General features: G+C 43.7%; 1 protein-coding gene across 4 annotated transcripts in view; it reads right to left on the bottom strand.

The window, feature by feature from the left end:
* cep85 (centrosomal protein 85) overlaps positions 1–19,230 on the bottom strand; it is a 132,714-nt gene that overhangs the window by 98,147 nt on the left and 15,337 nt on the right. For all 4 annotated transcript variants that reach the window (XR_009508713.1, XM_059954688.1, XM_059954690.1 and 1 more), the window contains one exon: positions 7,731–7,812. Coding sequence is in view for 3 of the 4 variants with exons in the window: in XM_059954688.1 (XP_059810671.1) it covers positions 7,731–7,785 (55 nt within the window). In the remaining variant the exon portion in view is untranslated. The remainder of the gene's footprint in view (positions 1–7,730; positions 7,813–19,230) is intronic.

The following is a 19,230-nucleotide window of genomic DNA, read 5'->3' as shown; positions in this document are numbered from 1 at the left end:
CCAGATATGAATTTCACATTCAAGCTTGCATTCTAGACAGATGTTCATGGGTTAACTATCAATTTTCTGCTGCAACAAAACATCCCCACTTAAAACAGTTTTACTAATACTGGGACACTGTTACGAGCCGATTAACAAGCAGTGCTGGGCGGTAAAAGTTTTAACCTACTGTAGATTCCGGACTACAGAGCGCACCTGATTAAAAGCCGCACGCTCTAATTTTAGAAAGAAAATCAATTTTGTACTTGTACAAGCCGCACCGGATTTTAAGCCGCAGGTGTCCCACGTTGTAATATGAGATATTTACACAGAAAGATATTACACGTGAGGATTTTTTAACTTTTAATTAAATCTGTATGGTAACATAAACAAATATATATTGCAAATGCTTTTTTTCGAACAGTGCCTGTAACACAGCTACTTTTAAATATACATACGTATCGGTAACACACAAATTACGTTGCGTATACTTTTTTACTGAACAGTGCACGAACAACGTTCCAATATCTCCTAACGACTGGTAAAAAAAATATATATACTGCAGCCTGCCAGGAAAAGTTACTGATCGCCTTCTTCATCTTCCTCCTGCGCACTAAAACCATCAAAGTCCTTCAGTGTCCGAATTGAATAAAACCTCAGGATCTCGTCACTCACTTCAGTCTCTTCGTTGTCGCTCTCACTTGAGCGCATGCGGTCCTCTTCATCACTCAGCAGTCCAGCCTTTTGAAACCCGCTGGTGATGGTGGAAGTTGTGACACGGCTCCACGCATTTAGGATCCACTGGCAGACTTGAGTTAAAGATGCTCTTCGCATGCGTCCTGTTTTGGTAAAGGATTTCTCGCCGCTCGTCATCCAAGCCTCCCACTCAACGCGCAGCGCCACTTTAAATGCCCGGTTCACACTGATGTCCAGTGGCTGCAAATACTTAGTGGTGCCCCCAGGAATCACAGCTGGAATCGAGTTTGTACTCTTGATGGCAGCTTTCACTGAACTTTCATTGTCAGCCGCTTAAAAAATCACCATCAGTGGAAGCTTTAGTCCGGATGCTGTGCAGCTCAGAACACAAGTAAAATGCGTTCTCTCATGGCCACTTGTTTTCAGTGTGATGGACGAGTCACCTTTTTTATTAACAGTCCGAGTGAGAGGCAGGTCAAACGTCAAAGGTACTTCATCCATATTTATCATATCATCTGGCCCGATGGAATTCTCCGCTATCTTTGTTTGAGTAAATGTGCGGAAGTTAGCAAGTTGTTCCTCGTGGTCGGGAGGGAGCTGCTGACACAGAGTCGTGCGTACCCTGACGGACAGGCCTTTTCGTCTCATAAATCACGATGGCCCACCTCTAAAATCTTCGATTTTCATTTTGGTGGCGATTGCTTTAGCCATCAGTCTGATCTGCACGGTGGAAACACCGCGGCCGCCTGCTCTCTGTGTGTTAACCCAGTCTTCAAGAAAGTTTTCAAGTTCGGGCCATCTGCTATGATTACCTCTGAAAGCTTTTGTCGTCTTTTTGCATTGACTCAGTTCTTCACGCTGGCGTCTCCACCGTCTCAACATCGATTTATTTATGCCAAGATTATGTGCAGCAGCTCGATTTCCTTCTTCAACCGCCAGATTGATCGCCTTTAACTTAAAAACTGCATCATATGCTTTTCTTCGAGTGTTCTCCATGTTGATGAGGGTGAGTACAAATGACTGATTTACAATAATTTAATTGTGAAAGTGCGCTTGATTTATCGTACAATTTCATTGGACCTCTGAACTACTCATCAATTTTATTGGTCTACTGTTACGAGGCAAAATGTTTTTGGCGGCATGAAAAGAAAACATGCATTAGCCGCACCGTAGTATAGGCCGCAGTGTTGCCGCAGTGTTCAAAGCGTGGGAAAAAAGTAGCGGCTTATAGTCCGGAATTTACGGTAATTGCCTGCCATCCTGCTGCTAGCCATTCTCTAAGTGTCATTAGACATGTAAACCTTTGATACTTAGAGATAAAATTTTAACAGGCTGAAAAAAATAGTTGCACACAAAATTGAATGGTGGGGGGGGGGGCAGTGAAGTGAAATATGCTACATGCCTTAAACTGAAATGCAACAAGTATCTGCACAAAACAAAATCCCTTATTACTGCACAAACCAACAGTGGCACTGAGCAGATATAAATAAAATGCACCCCCTAGCAACACATTGTAAAATATGGAACTTCATTCCAGGAATTGTTTCTTTTATTGAGTTGGGATAACACAATGAAAATAACTCCACTCTTCTTTACTAAATGACTCACCCAATGCAGCACTCTATGCTGGAAGATACATGTACATAAGCCTTCATCAGTACCTCACATCAATAACCAGCACCATACCTATTAATTACTGTTTCACTTTTGACAAAATAAGCCAAGTCATAGAAATATTAGTAGAATTTGTGGTACAGATTTTCTCAGCAACAACACCAACCTGTATATATTATAAGTATTTATTGCATCACAATGAAATGTTGGATTTTTACGCCAGTGTTGCTAATCCAAATGCCTTTCCACCACCTGATCTCACCAAAATCTCATTTAAATATATTTTAAGTACACTGACTGGCTTATCTCAGCCTGGTATAGAAACACCAATGCCCATCAACAGAAAATCCTACAAAAAGTAGTGGATATGGCCCAATCCATGCCAGGTAAAGCCCTCCCCACTACTGAGCACGTCTAAATGGAGCGTTGTTGCAGGAAAGCAGTATCCATCATCAGGGATCCCACCATCCAGGTCATGCTCTCTTCTCACTGCTGCCATCAGGAAGGTGGTAAAGGAGCCTCAGGACTCACACCATCAGGTTCAGTAACAATTATTACCCCTCAACCATCAGGCTCTTGAAGCACAAGGGATAACTTCTCTTGCCCATCACTGAGATATTCCCACACCTATGGGCTCACTTTCAAGGACTCTTCATCTCATGTTCTCACTATTTATTGCCTACTTATTTATTATCATTGTATTTTTGGATTTGCACACTGGTTGTCTGCCCTGTGCTGTGGTTGTTCATTGACTCTATTATGGTTGTTCGATTTATTGAGTATGCCTGCAAGAAAATGAATCTCAGGGTTGTACTTTGACAATACATATACTTCGAACTTTGACTCTTGCTAAATTTGCCTGTGCTATTACCCAACTATTCATCCTAGTACAAGTTTCACATTTTTATCACTCTCCAGAAACTTCTAAATTCAACATTTACTACTGACCATTAAATATTTATGTACCTAGTTTAGATGTTTGCTTTTATTGATGAGAAAAGATTGTGCTAGAAGTCATTAATTTGGAAAATATTCTCAATATCTTTGTATGACACTAATTATATATGCAAAATATTAAATTTATTAGAACACATGTATTATTCATGAAATGAAAACTGTTAAGTACTTCACATTTATAGCCGGTGTAATTAATTTTGAAAAAGATAGCTCAGAAGCATGGCAGTTTTTGAAGGGAAGATTAGAAAAAAAAATCATAATATAGGCTCGAGTCTGGTCTTATTCACACATAAAGTTTATCATTGCCTACACCAACACTAGCAAAGATACTTTAAAGTTGAGGCATAATTCAGATTAGCACCAGCTTATATTGCTTTAATATTGAACTCTATTAACAGAAGGAGAATAAATCTGCACATAACAACATAAGAACAAAAGAAAGAGGAGCTATCTGGCCTGTCGAGCCTGCTCTGCCATTCAATAAGATCATGGCTGATCTGGCCATGGACTCACCTCCACATACCTGCCTTTTCCACATAATCCTCAATTCCCCTACTATGCAAAAATCTGTCCAACTTTGTCTTAAATATATTTACTGAGGTAGCCACCACTGCTTCATTGGGCAGAGAATTCCACAGATACACCACTCTTTGGGAAAAGCAGTTCCTCCTCATCTCCATCTTAAATTTACTTCCCGAATCTTGAGGCTATATCCCCTAGTTCTAGTCTCACCTACCAGTGAAAACACCTTTTCTGCCTGAATGTTGTGTTTCTACAAGACCTCCTCTCATCCTTTTGAATTTCAGTGAGTTCAGTCCCAGGTGACTCAAGCTCTCCTCATAGTCTAACCCCCCCTCATCTCTGGAACCTCTGCAATGCCTCCAAATCCAGTATATCCTTCCTCAAGTAAGGAGACCAGAACTGCAGGCAGTACTCCAGGTGTGGCCTCACCAGTACCCTATACAGTTGCAACATAACCTCCCTCCTCTCAACTTCAATCCCTCCAGCAATGAAGGCTTACATTGATTTGCATTCTTGACAGCCGGCTGCACCTGCAAACCAATCTTTTCTGATTCACGCACAAGCACTCCCAAGTACTTCTGCACAGCAGCATGCTGCAATCTTTTACCATTTAAATAATAATCTGCTAGACCCTTGCCCTCTCACTTCACCTATCTCTCTGCACAGTCTCTGTATTCTTTGCCGAAATTGCTTTTCCACTCAACTTAGTGTCACCAGCAAACTTACATACACTACACTCCGTCGCCTCTTCTAGATCATTAATGCATATTGTTAACTGTGCTGTCTTTACGACAGTTATTTAGTTTATAATATTTTCGCTTAGTAATTCATTCAATAGTATTTTCTAGTTAGAATTAGAAGTGTTTAAAGCATATTCATTGCATGTAAAATATATCGGCATGCGATGACGTCACATCCGGTTTCGCCGCGTCTTGTGGGAAAATACCGGTTTGAAATTAGCGCGAGGGTGGGGGCTTACCACGAGGCTCACCTGAGCAGAAGTTGTTTTGCAGGCATGAGAAATCACAGTGAGAGCAACGCTGTAAGTTAATAGATAATCGATATATTGAACTAAGATGTTAATGCCGATCCTGTTAGAAGTAACGACGGTAGATAATGTTTATGCTTTCGTTAGTTAAAGAGTCGCGGATAGTTTGCATGGAAGTGTATTTAAAGTAGTCAATGGAGCAGGTAAACTCTCCCTGTATACTGCACCTTAGTGTAATGTAGTTATAGTCACCTTTGCAAGTATTTACACTTGAAATGTGATATTAAGGAAGGAACAAATACTGTATCAATCTTGTATTGTTTTATCAACAGTTTTCACCATATGTTAATGTGAAGAGTGAACAGTAAATGGTTAATCTTACTGCGATCTGGTTCTTATTAACTGGTTTATCTCGACGTTGAATTTGGCGTTATCAGTACACGCGAAGGAGAACGTTACATTAACAGCTACGGGCCCAACACCGAAAACTGCGACACACCACTTACCAGTGATTGCCAACCAGAGAAACAACCATGTATCCCAATACCCTGCTTTCTATTGGTTAACCAATTCTCTATCCACACTAATACATTACCCACCTTATCTTATGAATGAGTCTTTTATGTGGCACCCTATCAAACACCTTCCAGAAATCCAAGTAAATAACATTCATCTGTTTCCCCCTATCCAGTTTGTTACACCCTCAAAGAACTTCAGCAATTTTGTCAAACAGGACCTGCTTTAATTAAACCCATGCTGCGTGTGCCCACTTCTTTCCAGATGCCTCACTATTCTTCTTTAATGATAGCTTCAAGCACTTTCCCAACTACAGATATGAAACTAACTGGCCTATCATTAAATGCCTTTTTGCCTATATCCTTTTTTGAACAGTGGTGTGACTTTCACCTTCTTCCAATCTGCCAGGACCTGTCCAGAGTCCAGAGAATTTTGATAAATTATCAAAGTCTCAACTATAACCTCTGCCACTTCTTTCAGTCCCCTGGAACTCACCTATATTTAGGCCCACAAATTTGCTCAACACCACCTTTTCAGTGATAGTTATAGTATCGAGGTCCTCACCTATAAAGTTCTATCAATTTTTTTGGGAGCAGTTATTGGAAGTTGACTATTCTTAGCTTCAATGCTCAGTAACAAATTGTCTTCTCTTCGTTACCCTCACTCAAATGACAAGATCCATTTGGCCAAGGTGTTGTTATGAACGTGCAGCAACTCTGAGGGGCCGATGGGTACAAAGTTGCCCCCTCCTTTTTGAGAATCGCAAGATCACTATTAATTTGGGTCTGGGACCCAGGAAATGAGAGAGAGACATGCAGAATCCACAAGGTTTGGAATGTGTCCTGGCCTCAGCGAAACAAAACCACTGATAACGGCTATTGTCTCTTGGAGATGGAATTGTGTATTGAGTACTATACTATTCATTGAAACCCCTCAGGGGATGACCAGAGTGGGCTGGTTGAGGGATTGCATCATCCCAACCTGATTGACATCTGACACCCCGTGAGTAAGGATAAAAGAGGGTCTGGGGAACAACCCCTTCAGATGCACCAGGAGAAACGCTAGAAATCCCGTGACAGCGTTTAATAGCGACAGCCGGTGGGGGCTCGTGTGTGTCCTTTCCTTGCCTGGGTTGGCAGGCTCACCACGGAAGAACGGCTTTAGCTAAAGGAGAGGCCACAAGTGAAAGGCCACGACAACGAGACTCCTGACGGATCAAAATCATAAAGGTTGGAAAACCCGTAGCGGTAACTGTTCCCATTCTATTCCTATTTCTCTCTCTCTCCAACAAAGTGCAACACAGCGACAACCAAAAGACGGCAGCTTGTGGAACTGCAGTGAACTGTATATTTCCATCAGACAAATTCATTATCCCCTAGACAACGATAGAGCTTATTTCTTATTGATTATTATTATACCCGCACTTTTAGATTTTAGTATTGACGACGTATATTATCTGTATATTTGCATTGATATTATTTTTGTGTATTTTTACTAATAAATACTGTTAAAAATAGTATCATCAGACTTCAACGGACCTCTCTATCTTTGCTGGTAAGTGACCCAGTTACGGGGTTCGTAACAGTGTCCAGCACTAAATATCCTGCTATGTCAGAACCCCCAAAAGATGGGAAGAAATTAGACTGGCAAAATGAGGAAATGGAAGAGCATCTCTCTCATCTTTATTCATCTTGTAATTGCATCTTTTCCAGACAGATCAGCTGCTAGTTCATCAAGCCTTTCTCAGCCTGAGCTACCAATTTGTGCCAGTTTCCTAGTCTCTACAATTTTCTTTATTCTTATCATTTCTCCCATTTCTGTGGAATGTGTTACATTTGTTTTCTAACTTTACCTAGTCATAAAAATCAATTATCAACCTAAAATATTAGATTATTTTCTCTCTAGATTCTACCTGATCTGCTGGGCATTTATAGCGTTTTATGTTTTTTTTCTAATTAGAGTACAGTGAAATAATCAGCTCACAAGATACATCACTAGGTGTTCTACAAATTATGGAATATTAATTATACATCTTCTAGCAAAGACTGAATAGTCTTTTTCCAAAATATCAAAGCAATGCAGAATGGATTTTTTTTTAATTATGAAGGGCATCAACAGGTTATACTTACAGAGAACAATGAAGTGCTTCAAATTTTTGGGAAAGATGTCGATTAGTCACTAATAAATTCAAAAAGGAATTTGATAAAGATTTCAAGAGGTTTTTTTAATTCCTTATGTAGAAATCATGACAGCAAAATAGTTGAAGTAGCCAGCACAGAAGTATTTAAATAAGAAGGCAGATACATACACAGAAAAAGTAGAATGTATTTAAAAAAAGGTGCAAATACACTTCCAAATAGACATAATACAAAATCTTCACAGCACTGGGTGACAAAGCATAGCAGAAAATGTAGGAATACAGGAAAAGGATGTTGTTCAAAGCACACTAGTGTTCTACCTTTTGTGCTAGTCTGCTGTTCAATCGAGTCTCTTCGCTTGCTAGAGGTCGCCATATGAAATGAGTTCCCCTATAAACAAATCTAAAAAAAAAGATAAAAACAAAAAATAAATTACTTATCTTTTATATAAAAGTAAAATAACTTTATAGCAATGTCATTGCACCACATCATAGAAAGACAGAAAACCTACAGCACAATACAGGCACTTCAACCCACAAGGCCTTGTCAAACGTGTACTTACTTTAGAAATTACCCAGGGTTACCCATAGCCCACTATTTTTCTAAGCTCCATGTACCTATCCAGGAGCCTCTTAAAAGACCCTACTTATCTGCTTCCACCACAGTCACTGGCAGCCCATTCCACACACTCAATGCTTACCCCAAACATCTCCTCTGTACCTACTTCCACACACCTTAAAACTGTGCCCTCTTGTGTTAGCCATTTCAGCCCTGGGAAAAAGCCTCACGAACTGGGACTATCCACACGATCAATGCCCCTCATCATCTTGAACACCTCTATCAGGTCAACTCTAATCCTCCAACACTCCAAGGAGAAAAGGCCATTCACTCAACCTATTCTCATAAGGCATGCTCGCCAATCCAGGCAACATCCTTGTAAATCTCCTCTGCACCCTTTCTATGGTTTTCACATCCTTCCTATAGTGAGGCCACCAGAACTGAGCACGGCACTCCAAGTGGGGTCTGACCACGGTCCTATATAGCTGAAATATTACCTCTCCTCTCTTGAACTCAATCCCATGGTTGATGAAGGCCAATGCACCGTATGCCTTCTTAACCACACAGTCAACCCACACAGCAGCTTTGAGTGTCCTATAGACACAGACCCCAAAATCCCTCTGATCCACACTGCCAAGTGTCTTACCATTAATATTATATTCTGCCAACATATTTGACCTACCAAAATGAACCACCTCACACTTACCTGGGTTGAACTCCATCTGCCATTTCTCAGCCTAGTTTTGCAACCTATCAATGTCCTGCTGTAACCTCTGACAGCCCTCCACATTATCCACAACAACCCCCAACCTTTCTGTCATCAGCAAATTTACTAACCCATCCCCCCACTTCCTCATCCATGTCATTTATAAAAATCACTAAGAGATGAGGGCCCAGAATAGATCCCTGAGGTACACCACTGGTCACCAACTTCCATGCAGAATATGACCTGCCTACAACCACTCTTTGCCTTCTGTGGGCAAGCCAATTCTGGATCCATAAAGCAAGGTCCCCTTGGATCCCATGCCTCCTTACTTTCTCAAATGTCTTGCTGAAACCGATACACACTACAATGCTCTACCCTCATCAATATGCTTAGTCTCATCCTGAAAAAAATTCAATCAGGCTAGACAAGTCATGCTGACTATTCCTAATCATATTATACCTCTCCAAATGTTCATAAATCCTGCCTCTCAGGATATTCTCCAACAACTTACCAACTACTGAGGTAAGACTCACTTGTCTATAATTTCCTGGGCTATCTCTACTCCCTTTCTTGAATAAGCGAACAACATCTGCAACCCGCCAACCCTCCTGAACCTCACCCATCCCCATTGTTGATGCAAAGATCATTGGCAGAGGCTCAGCAATCTCCTCCCTGGCCTCCCACAGTAGCCTGGGGCATATTAATTTCAAAACTCAAACTAGCAGATCCAGACAGAAAGTACTCTGTAAAATTTTCCTGGTTACTCAAGTTTATACTTGTTCTGTATTTTAACTTTTCTATTATTTATTTCTCCCATTCCTTTACATTACCTGTTTCCATTGACAGAATGATAACAATTACTCTTGAGTCACAAATAGGCAGAAGGTCATAATCAGACAGCAATTATGTTAAAAAAAAGACAACCATTTAGGCACCGCCAACCTATCATATCGCACAGTTACATATTTTTATTTTTGAAACAGGTCTTAATATACTATTAATGTCAATATACTATTTGTTACAATAAACTAATTATGAGTAGGCCTCATAATTGAAAGTACAATAAAATTCAAATACGTAAATACTTGGTTAAAAAATATACAATGATTGAGTAAAGCTCTTTTAGGTTATGGCTGACAACCAAATGAAGTAAAAAGGTATTGTGTACAAGCTGCACTTAATGCAGACTTTTAGAGAAGAATGAAGATGACATTTGATTAGGTGCCACAAAGCTGCTTAACGAGATAAAAGATACCGGCATGCAAGAATTCATTGTCAGGGCATCAAGTATAAAAGTTGTGAGTCATGTTGTAGCTGATAAAACTCTGATACATCTGGAGTGTTATGTGCAATTTTGGTCACTGCATTACATGAAGGACATGGAAGCTTTGGAGAAGGTGCACAAGGGGTTCACCAGGATGTTAACTGGATTGGAGAGTATTAGCTATGTTGGACAAATTTGGAGTGTTATCTTTGGAGAGGTAACCTGACAAATATGTAAGATGAGAATGGGATGGTAAACTTTTAAAAAAATTAACTAACATTTCCTTTAATAAAATTTTATTCAAACAGTGTGATAGGTTTCTGGAATATGGAACCGGGGAAGTGATAGAAGCAGATACAATAGCAATGTTTAAGTAGTGTTTATACAGACAGATAGTGGGATAGAGATCACATGCAGTCATATGGGAATCATCATTGTTGGCATAGATATGGTGGCTGAAAGGCCTGTTCCTGTACTGAACTGTTCTATGTTCTAAAACCATATTATGTTAAAAACATAAGAATAAATTCCACCAGGTCTTTGGAGAAATTTGCCATTAATAATAATGTTTTGACAGTTAAATGTACATTAAATGTGCCACACATACACGCTAGTATTAAACAACTCGAAGTAGTATGACAGTAGGTCAGTTAAAACAACCCAAAATATACTTCTATTACCTATACCAAAGAAATCAGGATCTTGTTCCAATCTTTCTCAGCATTCTGTCACAAATTTTATTCCACAGCAATGCAGGACACTGCATTTAACATCGCTTATTTAAGAATGGATTGAATAATTGAAAAAACAGTTGTTTTCTGCCAAGTGCATGTTGCATTAAGTATAGTTCTGCTTAAAGGATAACATTACTAAAACTGATTTTTCAAAGACTGCAGGCATGTTTTAACATGGGTACAAATGTGTGTTCTAGTACATGGACGGAATTTAATACGTTCTCATCTAAGTTTTATTTTTTTTTAAAACACAAAATGTAAAATTCATTATTTTATAAACCTCTGCTTATCTGTAGACATAACCCAGATATATCAAGAAAAGAGGAAAGCAATTATCAAGAAATGGTTTACTAACTGTAAATCTCAGAAAGCCAGTGCATGCAGAAACTTGCAGAGTAGGGATGGGAAGGGAGAGAGAACATTGCCAAATTTGTATCTTTCACCTAAGCAGATGACTTCAGCACAGCAGGCAAACTGACACACAAAACATCTTGAAAAACAGTTACCTTGAGCCAAATCCAACTTCTTCCCAATCAACATAAATCTTCAAGCAGTTTAAAAGTCACAGGAGAGTTATTTAATAAATGACGAGCCTCTATGTTCAGACTATTCTGTACATATACCAGCTAACGTTATATTCTACTATAAAGTGAAAGAATGCATAAAATAATAGAACTTCCCTATTTTGCAAGTGAAGTCAAATAATACAGTGAACTTGCAATTCAATAGATATTCCTAAAATACTAAGTGAGTGTCCAAACATGCAATAGAAGGTGATGAGAAAGATAATTGGATGCAGGCAATTTAAAAATAAGTTATGGCAGCAGATCTCTATGGTAGTCTCAAGGTGAGATTTTGGCAAGGAGAGTGACTGGCTGCATCACTGCCTGGTATGGGAAATGTACCTCCCCTAATCGCAGGACTCTGCAGAGTGGTGCAGACAGCTTAGCACATCTGTAGTTGTGAACTCCCCATGATTCAGGACATTTACAAAGACTGGTGTGTAAAAAGGGCCCATAGATCAGTGGGGACCCGAGTCATTCCAACCACAATCTATTCCAGCTGCTACCATCCGGGAAGCAGTACCGCAGCATAAAAGCCAGGACCAACAGACTCCGGGACAGCTTCTTCCACCGAGCCATCAGTCTGATTAACTCGTGCTGACTTGGGTGTATTCTATGTTACATTGACTGTTCTATTTATTATTATTATAAATTGCTATGAATCTGATTGCAGATTTAGACAGATGTAACGTAAAGATTTCTACTCCTCATGTATGTGAAGGATGTAAGAAATAAAGTCAATTCAATTTAATAATTTTGTGAGGTCTAATCAGAGTACATCATTAATGACACAGCACAAGAGATCTTGAAATACATGTTCAAAATTCCTAAAGGTAGCAACACAGGCAATTAAAGTGATGAAAAAGGCATACAGGACGATAGGCTTCAATAGTCATAGCACTTTAGTGAAGCCATAATTGGAGTATTGTGTACAGTTGTGGTATATAAAATAATACGTGGCATAGATAGGGAGGATGGAAAGTTACATTTCCCCATAAAATTGTCAAAACAAGACAGTATAGTTTCAAGATAAAGATTAAGGAAGGTTAGAGGAGATTTGAGGAAAAGATATTCCGCTAAGACAATTAACTATTATGGACTAAGTGTAAATAGGATTAGTACTTTTGAATACTAGACGGTGAGCATAGACAAGGTGCATGTTTATCCTTTGTATGATTCCACAGAACAGCTGTTACCAGTCCCCAGTAAAGGTCCATGCTCACTGTGTCTAAATCAACCATGACCAAATGGTAGAGCAGATTCAATGGTCCAAATGACCCAGTCCTGCTCCGTCTTGTGCTTGACAGATGTAGTTGTAATCCCTAGAAATCAATACGAAGTGAGCACTCTCTCCAGCCCACCTAAACAGCTACTGTACTTTAGCTCAGTGGCTCACACTACAGCAAGCCATGTAGCAACGAAAAAAAATCACCAACTGCTTCATTGTAGTTGGGCACGAGAAGAGAGTTGAGCCCCTAAATCAGGTTCCTAACAGAGCAGTGAGCAGAGACAGGCTTGTACCTCAATCATCTTTTTATCTGTAACCTGAATTTTTGTACCTCATCAATGGCAAGCAGCCATTTAGCCATCCTAGTCCTAAACTCTTTGATAACTATCAAAACCCATTTTAGGGGCTCATTAAGACCACACTCTGACCAAACAATCTGTTGCTTGGATTTCCAGCATCTGCAGATTTTTTCTTGTTTGTGATTGACCTTCTGCAATTTGTCTTTTCTTGGTCTATTTGATAGTGTTGAAGTAGTAATTGAGAAAACCTGGAAGTGCTCTTCCAGCACTCGTTGTTCGAGCATTGTTTGCCTCGCATTTTGCTTATTTGCTACTTTGTTCCTGTGGAAAAAATGGCTCCTAAAAAGCAATTATATGTTCAAAGCAATTCCTCAAAGCCAAAGTGCTAAAAAAGAAAGTAGAAATATTAGATCTTTTGAAAAGTGGCAAATACATGGAAGTGTTAATGCTGCCCCTACAACAGCAAAACGGTCTCTCTTGTTCATGGTAAAGTGCTTGCGAAGACTGAGAAAGCATTAAGTGTGTGGCTAGAGGACACGTCACAGAAGCATATCCCTGTCGATGGCCAAATTAAACGTGAAAAAGCTCTTAGTCTCTATGAGCACTACTGTGTGACGGGGTTGATGAGAGTGAGAGAAAAGAGTTTAAAAGCTAGTAAGGAATGGCTGGCTGGCTATGTAAAGCGCTACAGCTTCAAGAACTTAAAGATCACAAGAGGATCGGCATCATCCAATGCTGAGGCTGCAGCAGCGTTCCCAGAGGAGCTCAAGAAACTCATGGAAGAGAAAGGCTACCTTGTAAGATTTGTTTGATGATGCAAAGGAAAAGGGACAGCTTCCTATAACAATTTTTCTAACTAAAGCATCTGCAATTCTGAAGTCTTGATGTTCAATGCCTGAAGATTCTCAGCCCTCAACCTCCACAGTTCCAGACTTTAGTATTATTGAGCCTCCTGTAAAGCATCCTTATTCCCTAAACAAGACAATGTAACAGCTATTTACACAGAATTTCCATTGTATTAGGTGTTATAAATTCTGTAATCTAGAGATGATTAAAAGTTTTACTCATTGTTTGATCATTGTTCGCCTTGCGTCTCGTTTGTTCGCTGTCTGTGTTGTGAGCGAGAGGAACATGTACAGTTTTTTTTCGTCGTCTTTCTTGTCTAAACATTACCAGTATAACAACTATTGACTTCTCCGACTTCCATTAATGCCCCTCCTCCCCTTCTTGCCCCATCCCTCACAATTTTAGTTGTTTTTTTCTCTCTCTCTCTCTCTCTCTGCCCATCACCCTGCCTGTTCTCCATCTCCCTCTGGTGCTTCCCTCCCCCTTTCTTTCTCCTGAGGCCTCCCGTCCCATGATCCTTTCCCTTCTCCAGCTCTGTATCACTTTCACCAATCACCTTTCCAGCTCTTAGCTTCATCCCACCCCCTCCAGTCTTCTCCTATCATATCACATTTCCCCCTCTCCCCACTACTTTCCAATCTCTTAGTATCTCTCTGTGGTAAACTATGTACAACTGTCTGGACAAGCCCCTCTGCTGACTGCTCCTGTGGCTCCTCCCACAGACCTCTGTATAATGGCTATTGAAGGCACTGATCCTCCCTTGGTCTTCAGGATGTAGTGGTCTCATTTCCTGCTAATAAAAGTCTATTGTTTGCCTCCCGTCTCCGAGAGTTATTGATGGTGCATCAATTTTATTAGCCGCAATTTTAAAACATGGAGAGCATTTTACGACCCAACAGATTGGATATTGACCCTCAATCTCTGGAAGCCAGCATCGCTTTTGAACTCTAGCTTGCATGCTTTCAATCGTACCTGGAAGAGATATGTGAGACTGAGCCTGCAACGATGCACAAAATTCTCCTCTTCAGAGTCAGTCTGTGGGTCTACTCCCTGAACAGGAACCTGCCGACTTACCAAGGGGCACTGGACGTCCTCAAAAGACAATACCTGCGGCTGGTGAACACCGTTTACGCAAAACATCACTTAGTGACACGGTGGCAGCGGGCCGAAGAGTTGAGCGCTGAGTTTGTCCGGGCCCTACAGACACTTGTGCGGGCCTGCGACTGCAGGGGACTGACGGCGTTGCAGCATGCGGAGCTGCTAGTAAGAGACGCCTTCGTTACAGGGATCAGGTCAGTGTACGTGCGCCGGCCACTGCTGGAACACGCTGATCTTACCTTACATTCGGCGATCGAGCTGGCCGACATGCTGGAGGCTACTCTGCACAACGCTGATCCTCTCCAGGCGTGCGATCTCCCGCTGGCCCCGTGGACGCTGCAAACCCCACAACCCGCCGGCGAATCGACCTCGGCTGCTGCCAGTCACGAGTCCGTGAAGTCCCCGCAACCCGCCAGCGAATCGACCTCGGCTGCTGCCAGTTGCAAGTCCGCGCAGTGTTACTTCTGCGGACTCGAAAAGCACCCCCGAAAACACTGCCCGGCCCATGAAGCTACCTGCTCCAGCTGCGGGAAGAAGGGCCACTTCGCCAAGGCCTGTAAGTCCAAACCATGAGCGGGGTCGAGCAGCGCCGTGTGTGAGGCATGGGGGTCACCATCTTGCCTGCCCGCCTCGTGTGAAGCATGGGGGCAGCCAGCTTTGTCGGTGCCACCTCGTCCTGCCCCTACCCATGGGTGCTTACCGGGCACCTAGACAGAGATGCAACTCTGGCCTCCATGACCCTCGACCAAAGCGCTCCACACCAGCTTGCAAGGTCAATGATGGACATCCTGGTGGAGGGTCACAGGACTAGCTGCCTGTTTGACACGGGCAGCACTGAGTGTTTTATTGACCCGGACACAGTGCAACGCTGCGGACTCGTGACACAGCCGGTAAGCCAGAAGGTCACCTTGGCTTCTGGGTCGTATTCCACAGACATCCGGGGGGGTTGTGTAGTGACACTGGTGGTGCAGGGCACAGAATATTGGAACTTTGCGTTACTGGTCATGCCTCAACTGTGTGCCCCTGTGCTATTGGGGCTCGACTTCCAGAGCCACCTGAAAAGTGTGACAATGGAGTATGACGGGCCCCTCCCACCAATCACTGTCAGAAATCCTCAGTTTTGTGGGACTTCATCATATACCCCGCTACTGACCACACACACACCGACCCGCACATCCCACCCAGCACCATGCCGACAGCTGCGCTACTGACACCACCTGCAGCCTCTCCACCCTCAAGATCCCTCCCCCACCACTGTTCGCCAACCTGACCCCCGACTATAAACCTGTGGCAACTAAAAGCAGGAGGTACAGTGCAGGGGACAGGGCCTTCATTCAGTCAGAGGTGCAGCGGCTGCTCAGGGAGGGGATCATCGAGCCAAGCACAAGTCCTTGGAGAGCCCAGGTGGTCGTTGTTCGGACCGGGCAGAAAAATAGGATGGTCGTAGACTATAGCCAGACCATCAATAGGTTCACGCAGCTTGATGCGTACTCCCTACCCCACATCGCGGATATGGTCAATCAGATCGCTCAGTACAAGGTGTACTCGACGATAGTCCTAAAATCCGCTTACCATCAGCTCCCCATCCACCCTGAGGACCGCCCCTACACCACCTTCGAGGCGGGCGGCAGGCTCCATCACTTCCTGCGCGTCCCCTTCGGTGTCACGAATGGTGTCTCTGTCTTCCAGAGGGAAATGGACCAGATGGTGGACCAATGCCAACTGAAGGCCACGTTCCCATATCTGGATAACATCACCATTTGCAGTCACGACTGGCAGGATCACAACACCAACCTCCAACGATTTTTCCAAGTGCCAAAGCTCTTAATCTCACCCATAACAGGGACAAGTGTGTATTTGGAACCACCCAACTTGCTATCCTTGGGTATGTCGTGGAGAACTGGGTCATTGGTCCTGACCCCGACCGTACGCGCCCCCTGTTGGAACTCCCTCTTCCCACCACCCTCAGAGCCCTCAAATGGTGCCTGGGCTTCTTTTCCTATTACGTCCAATGGGTCCCTCACTACGCAGTCAAGGCCCCCCCCCCAGTCAAGTCCACCGCATTTCCCCTCTCCGCCGAGGCCCGCGCGGCCTTCAGCCAATTTAAGGGGACATTGCCAAAGCAACGATGCATGTGGTGGATGAGACCATTCCCTTCCAAGTAGAGAGTGATGCCTCCGACTTCGCGCTGGCTGCTACCCTCAATCAGGCAGGAAGGCCGGTAGCATTCTTATCTCGTACCCTTCAGGGCCCTGAATTTTGGCACTCCGCGGTGGAGAAAGAAGCCCAAGTTATTGTGGAAGCTATTAGGCACTGGAGGCACTATCTCGCCGGCAAAAGGTTCACCTTGCTGACCAACCAGCACTCAGTTGCGTTCATGTTCAGCAACCAACAGCGGGGCAAAATCAAAAATGATAAAATTTTGCAGTGGAGAATAGAACTCTCCACCTACAACTATGACATCCTGTAGCCTGGGAGGCTCAATGAGCCCCCTGATGCCCTATCCCGGGGAGCGTGTGCCAGCGCGCAGCTCGACCAGCTATACGCCCTCCATGCAGATCTTTGCCACCCAGGGGTCACCCGACTTTACCATTTCGTAAAAGCCTGGAACCTACCTTACTCCCTTGAGGACATCAGGATGATGACCAGGGACTGTCAAGTCTGCGCTGAGTGCAAACCGCACTTCTACCGTCCTGAAAAGGTGCAACTAAACAGCCACCCGCCCCTTTGAGCAACTGAGTGTCAACTTTAAGGGCCCCCTTCCCTCCACCGACCGCAATGTCTACTTTCTCAACATAATCAACGAGTACTCGCGGTTCCCCGTTGCCATCCCCTGCCCCGATACCACTGCCACGTCCGTCATAAAAGCCCTGCGCCAACTCTTCACCCTGTTCGGATATTCCTGCTATATCCACAGTGGTAGAGAGTCCTCGTTTATGAGTGACGAGCTGCGCCAGTACGTGCTGGCTAGGGGTATTGCTACTAGTTGGACCACGAGCTATAATCCCCGGGGGAATGGACAGGTGGAGAGGGAGAATGCCACTGTGTTGAAGGCCACACTCTTAGCCCTCAGGTCAAAGGGATTGCCGGTCTCTTGCTGGCAGGAGGTCCTCCCCGAGGCACTCCACTCCCTCCGCTCCCTGTTATGCATGTCCACCAATGCCACCCCTCATAAGCGACTCTTTTCTTTTCCCAGGAAGTCTGCCACTAGGACCACCCTACCAGCTTGGCTGACATCCCCAGGGCCAGTGCTGCTCCAGAAACATGCGAGGAGCAATAAATACTCCCCGATGGTTGAGAGGGTTCACCTACTTCATGCGAATTCCCAGTATGCCTACATGGTCTTACCTGATGGGCGGGAGGACACGGTCTCAGTCTGCGACCTGGCGCCCGCAGGAGCACCAGACCCCTACCCCGAACACTCCACGGTGACTATGAACCCAGTATCCAGCGATGTATATACCCACAAAACACCGCACACACCAAGCCCTACACAGCCTCCTCACGACACTCCCATACCAGGCGCCACGCACACGCATGAGTGTTGTGATGGAAATAACTGGTTCTTTGAGTGTCAACAGTAGAGGCCTGGACACACAAAGTTTTAATAATAAGGAATTTATTATTAAAGGGGAAGTCCGGTCAACACAAGCAACTACAATACACAGGAAGCGGTGTGGGGAAAGGGTACGGTTACACATACAAAGAACAAGGGAAAAGAACTACAACAGCTATCCCCCTTGACCTTGGATAGCCGCAGCTCCCTTACCAGGACAAACGACAGACCTTCCCAAACGTAAATCAATGCACTTACCTCCAATGAGGTGGTCTGTAAGAGAGACCGAGCCAGGCACAAGTCTCACCTTTTATAGAATGGGGCTGGGCGAGACAATCCAATTAAGGTGACCAATAATTTAGGTGTGCAGTGATTAGTTGGGAGGGACCAAATGTTGATTAGCATGTGGTGTGTCCTCCAACCAGCCAGGTGGCAGTGCACCATGTTGATTGGCATGTGGTGTGTCCTCTGACCAGCCAGGTGGCAGTGCATCTGTCACATGGCTGGTATCTCTGGATACAGTGAGGAATTACTAACGCCTAATGGGCTGGCACCTCAAGTCAGGCCGGAGCCAGCACAACCACCGTCACCGGTGCTACTTAGATCGCAGCGACAGACTCAACCGCCTGATAGACTTAACCTGTAAATATACTTGTAAGAAACTTTGTCCCGTGGGGACTCTCTTTTAAAACAAAGGGGGGGGGGGGGGGGTGAATGTGGTAAGCTATGTATACCTGTCTGGACACGCCCCCTGCTGACTGCTCCTGTGGCTCCTCCCACAGACCCCGGTATAAAGGCTATTGGAGGCACTGCTCCTCCCTCAGTCTCCAGGATGTAGTGGTCTCGTTTGCTGCTAATAAAAGCCTATCATTCGCCTCCCGTCTCCCAGCGTTATTGATGGTGCATCACTCTCCTTTCAGTTAGTCCTGACGAAGGGTCTCGGCCCGAAACATCAACAGTGCTTCTCC

Source organism: Hypanus sabinus, chromosome 30 (genome assembly GCF_030144855.1).
Source record: "Hypanus sabinus isolate sHypSab1 chromosome 30, sHypSab1.hap1, whole genome shotgun sequence".
Lineage (NCBI taxonomy): Eukaryota > Metazoa > Chordata > Chondrichthyes > Myliobatiformes > Dasyatidae > Hypanus > Hypanus sabinus.
The sequence above is the reverse complement of the archived record's forward strand: the minus strand, read 5'-3'. Positions and strand labels throughout refer to the sequence as shown.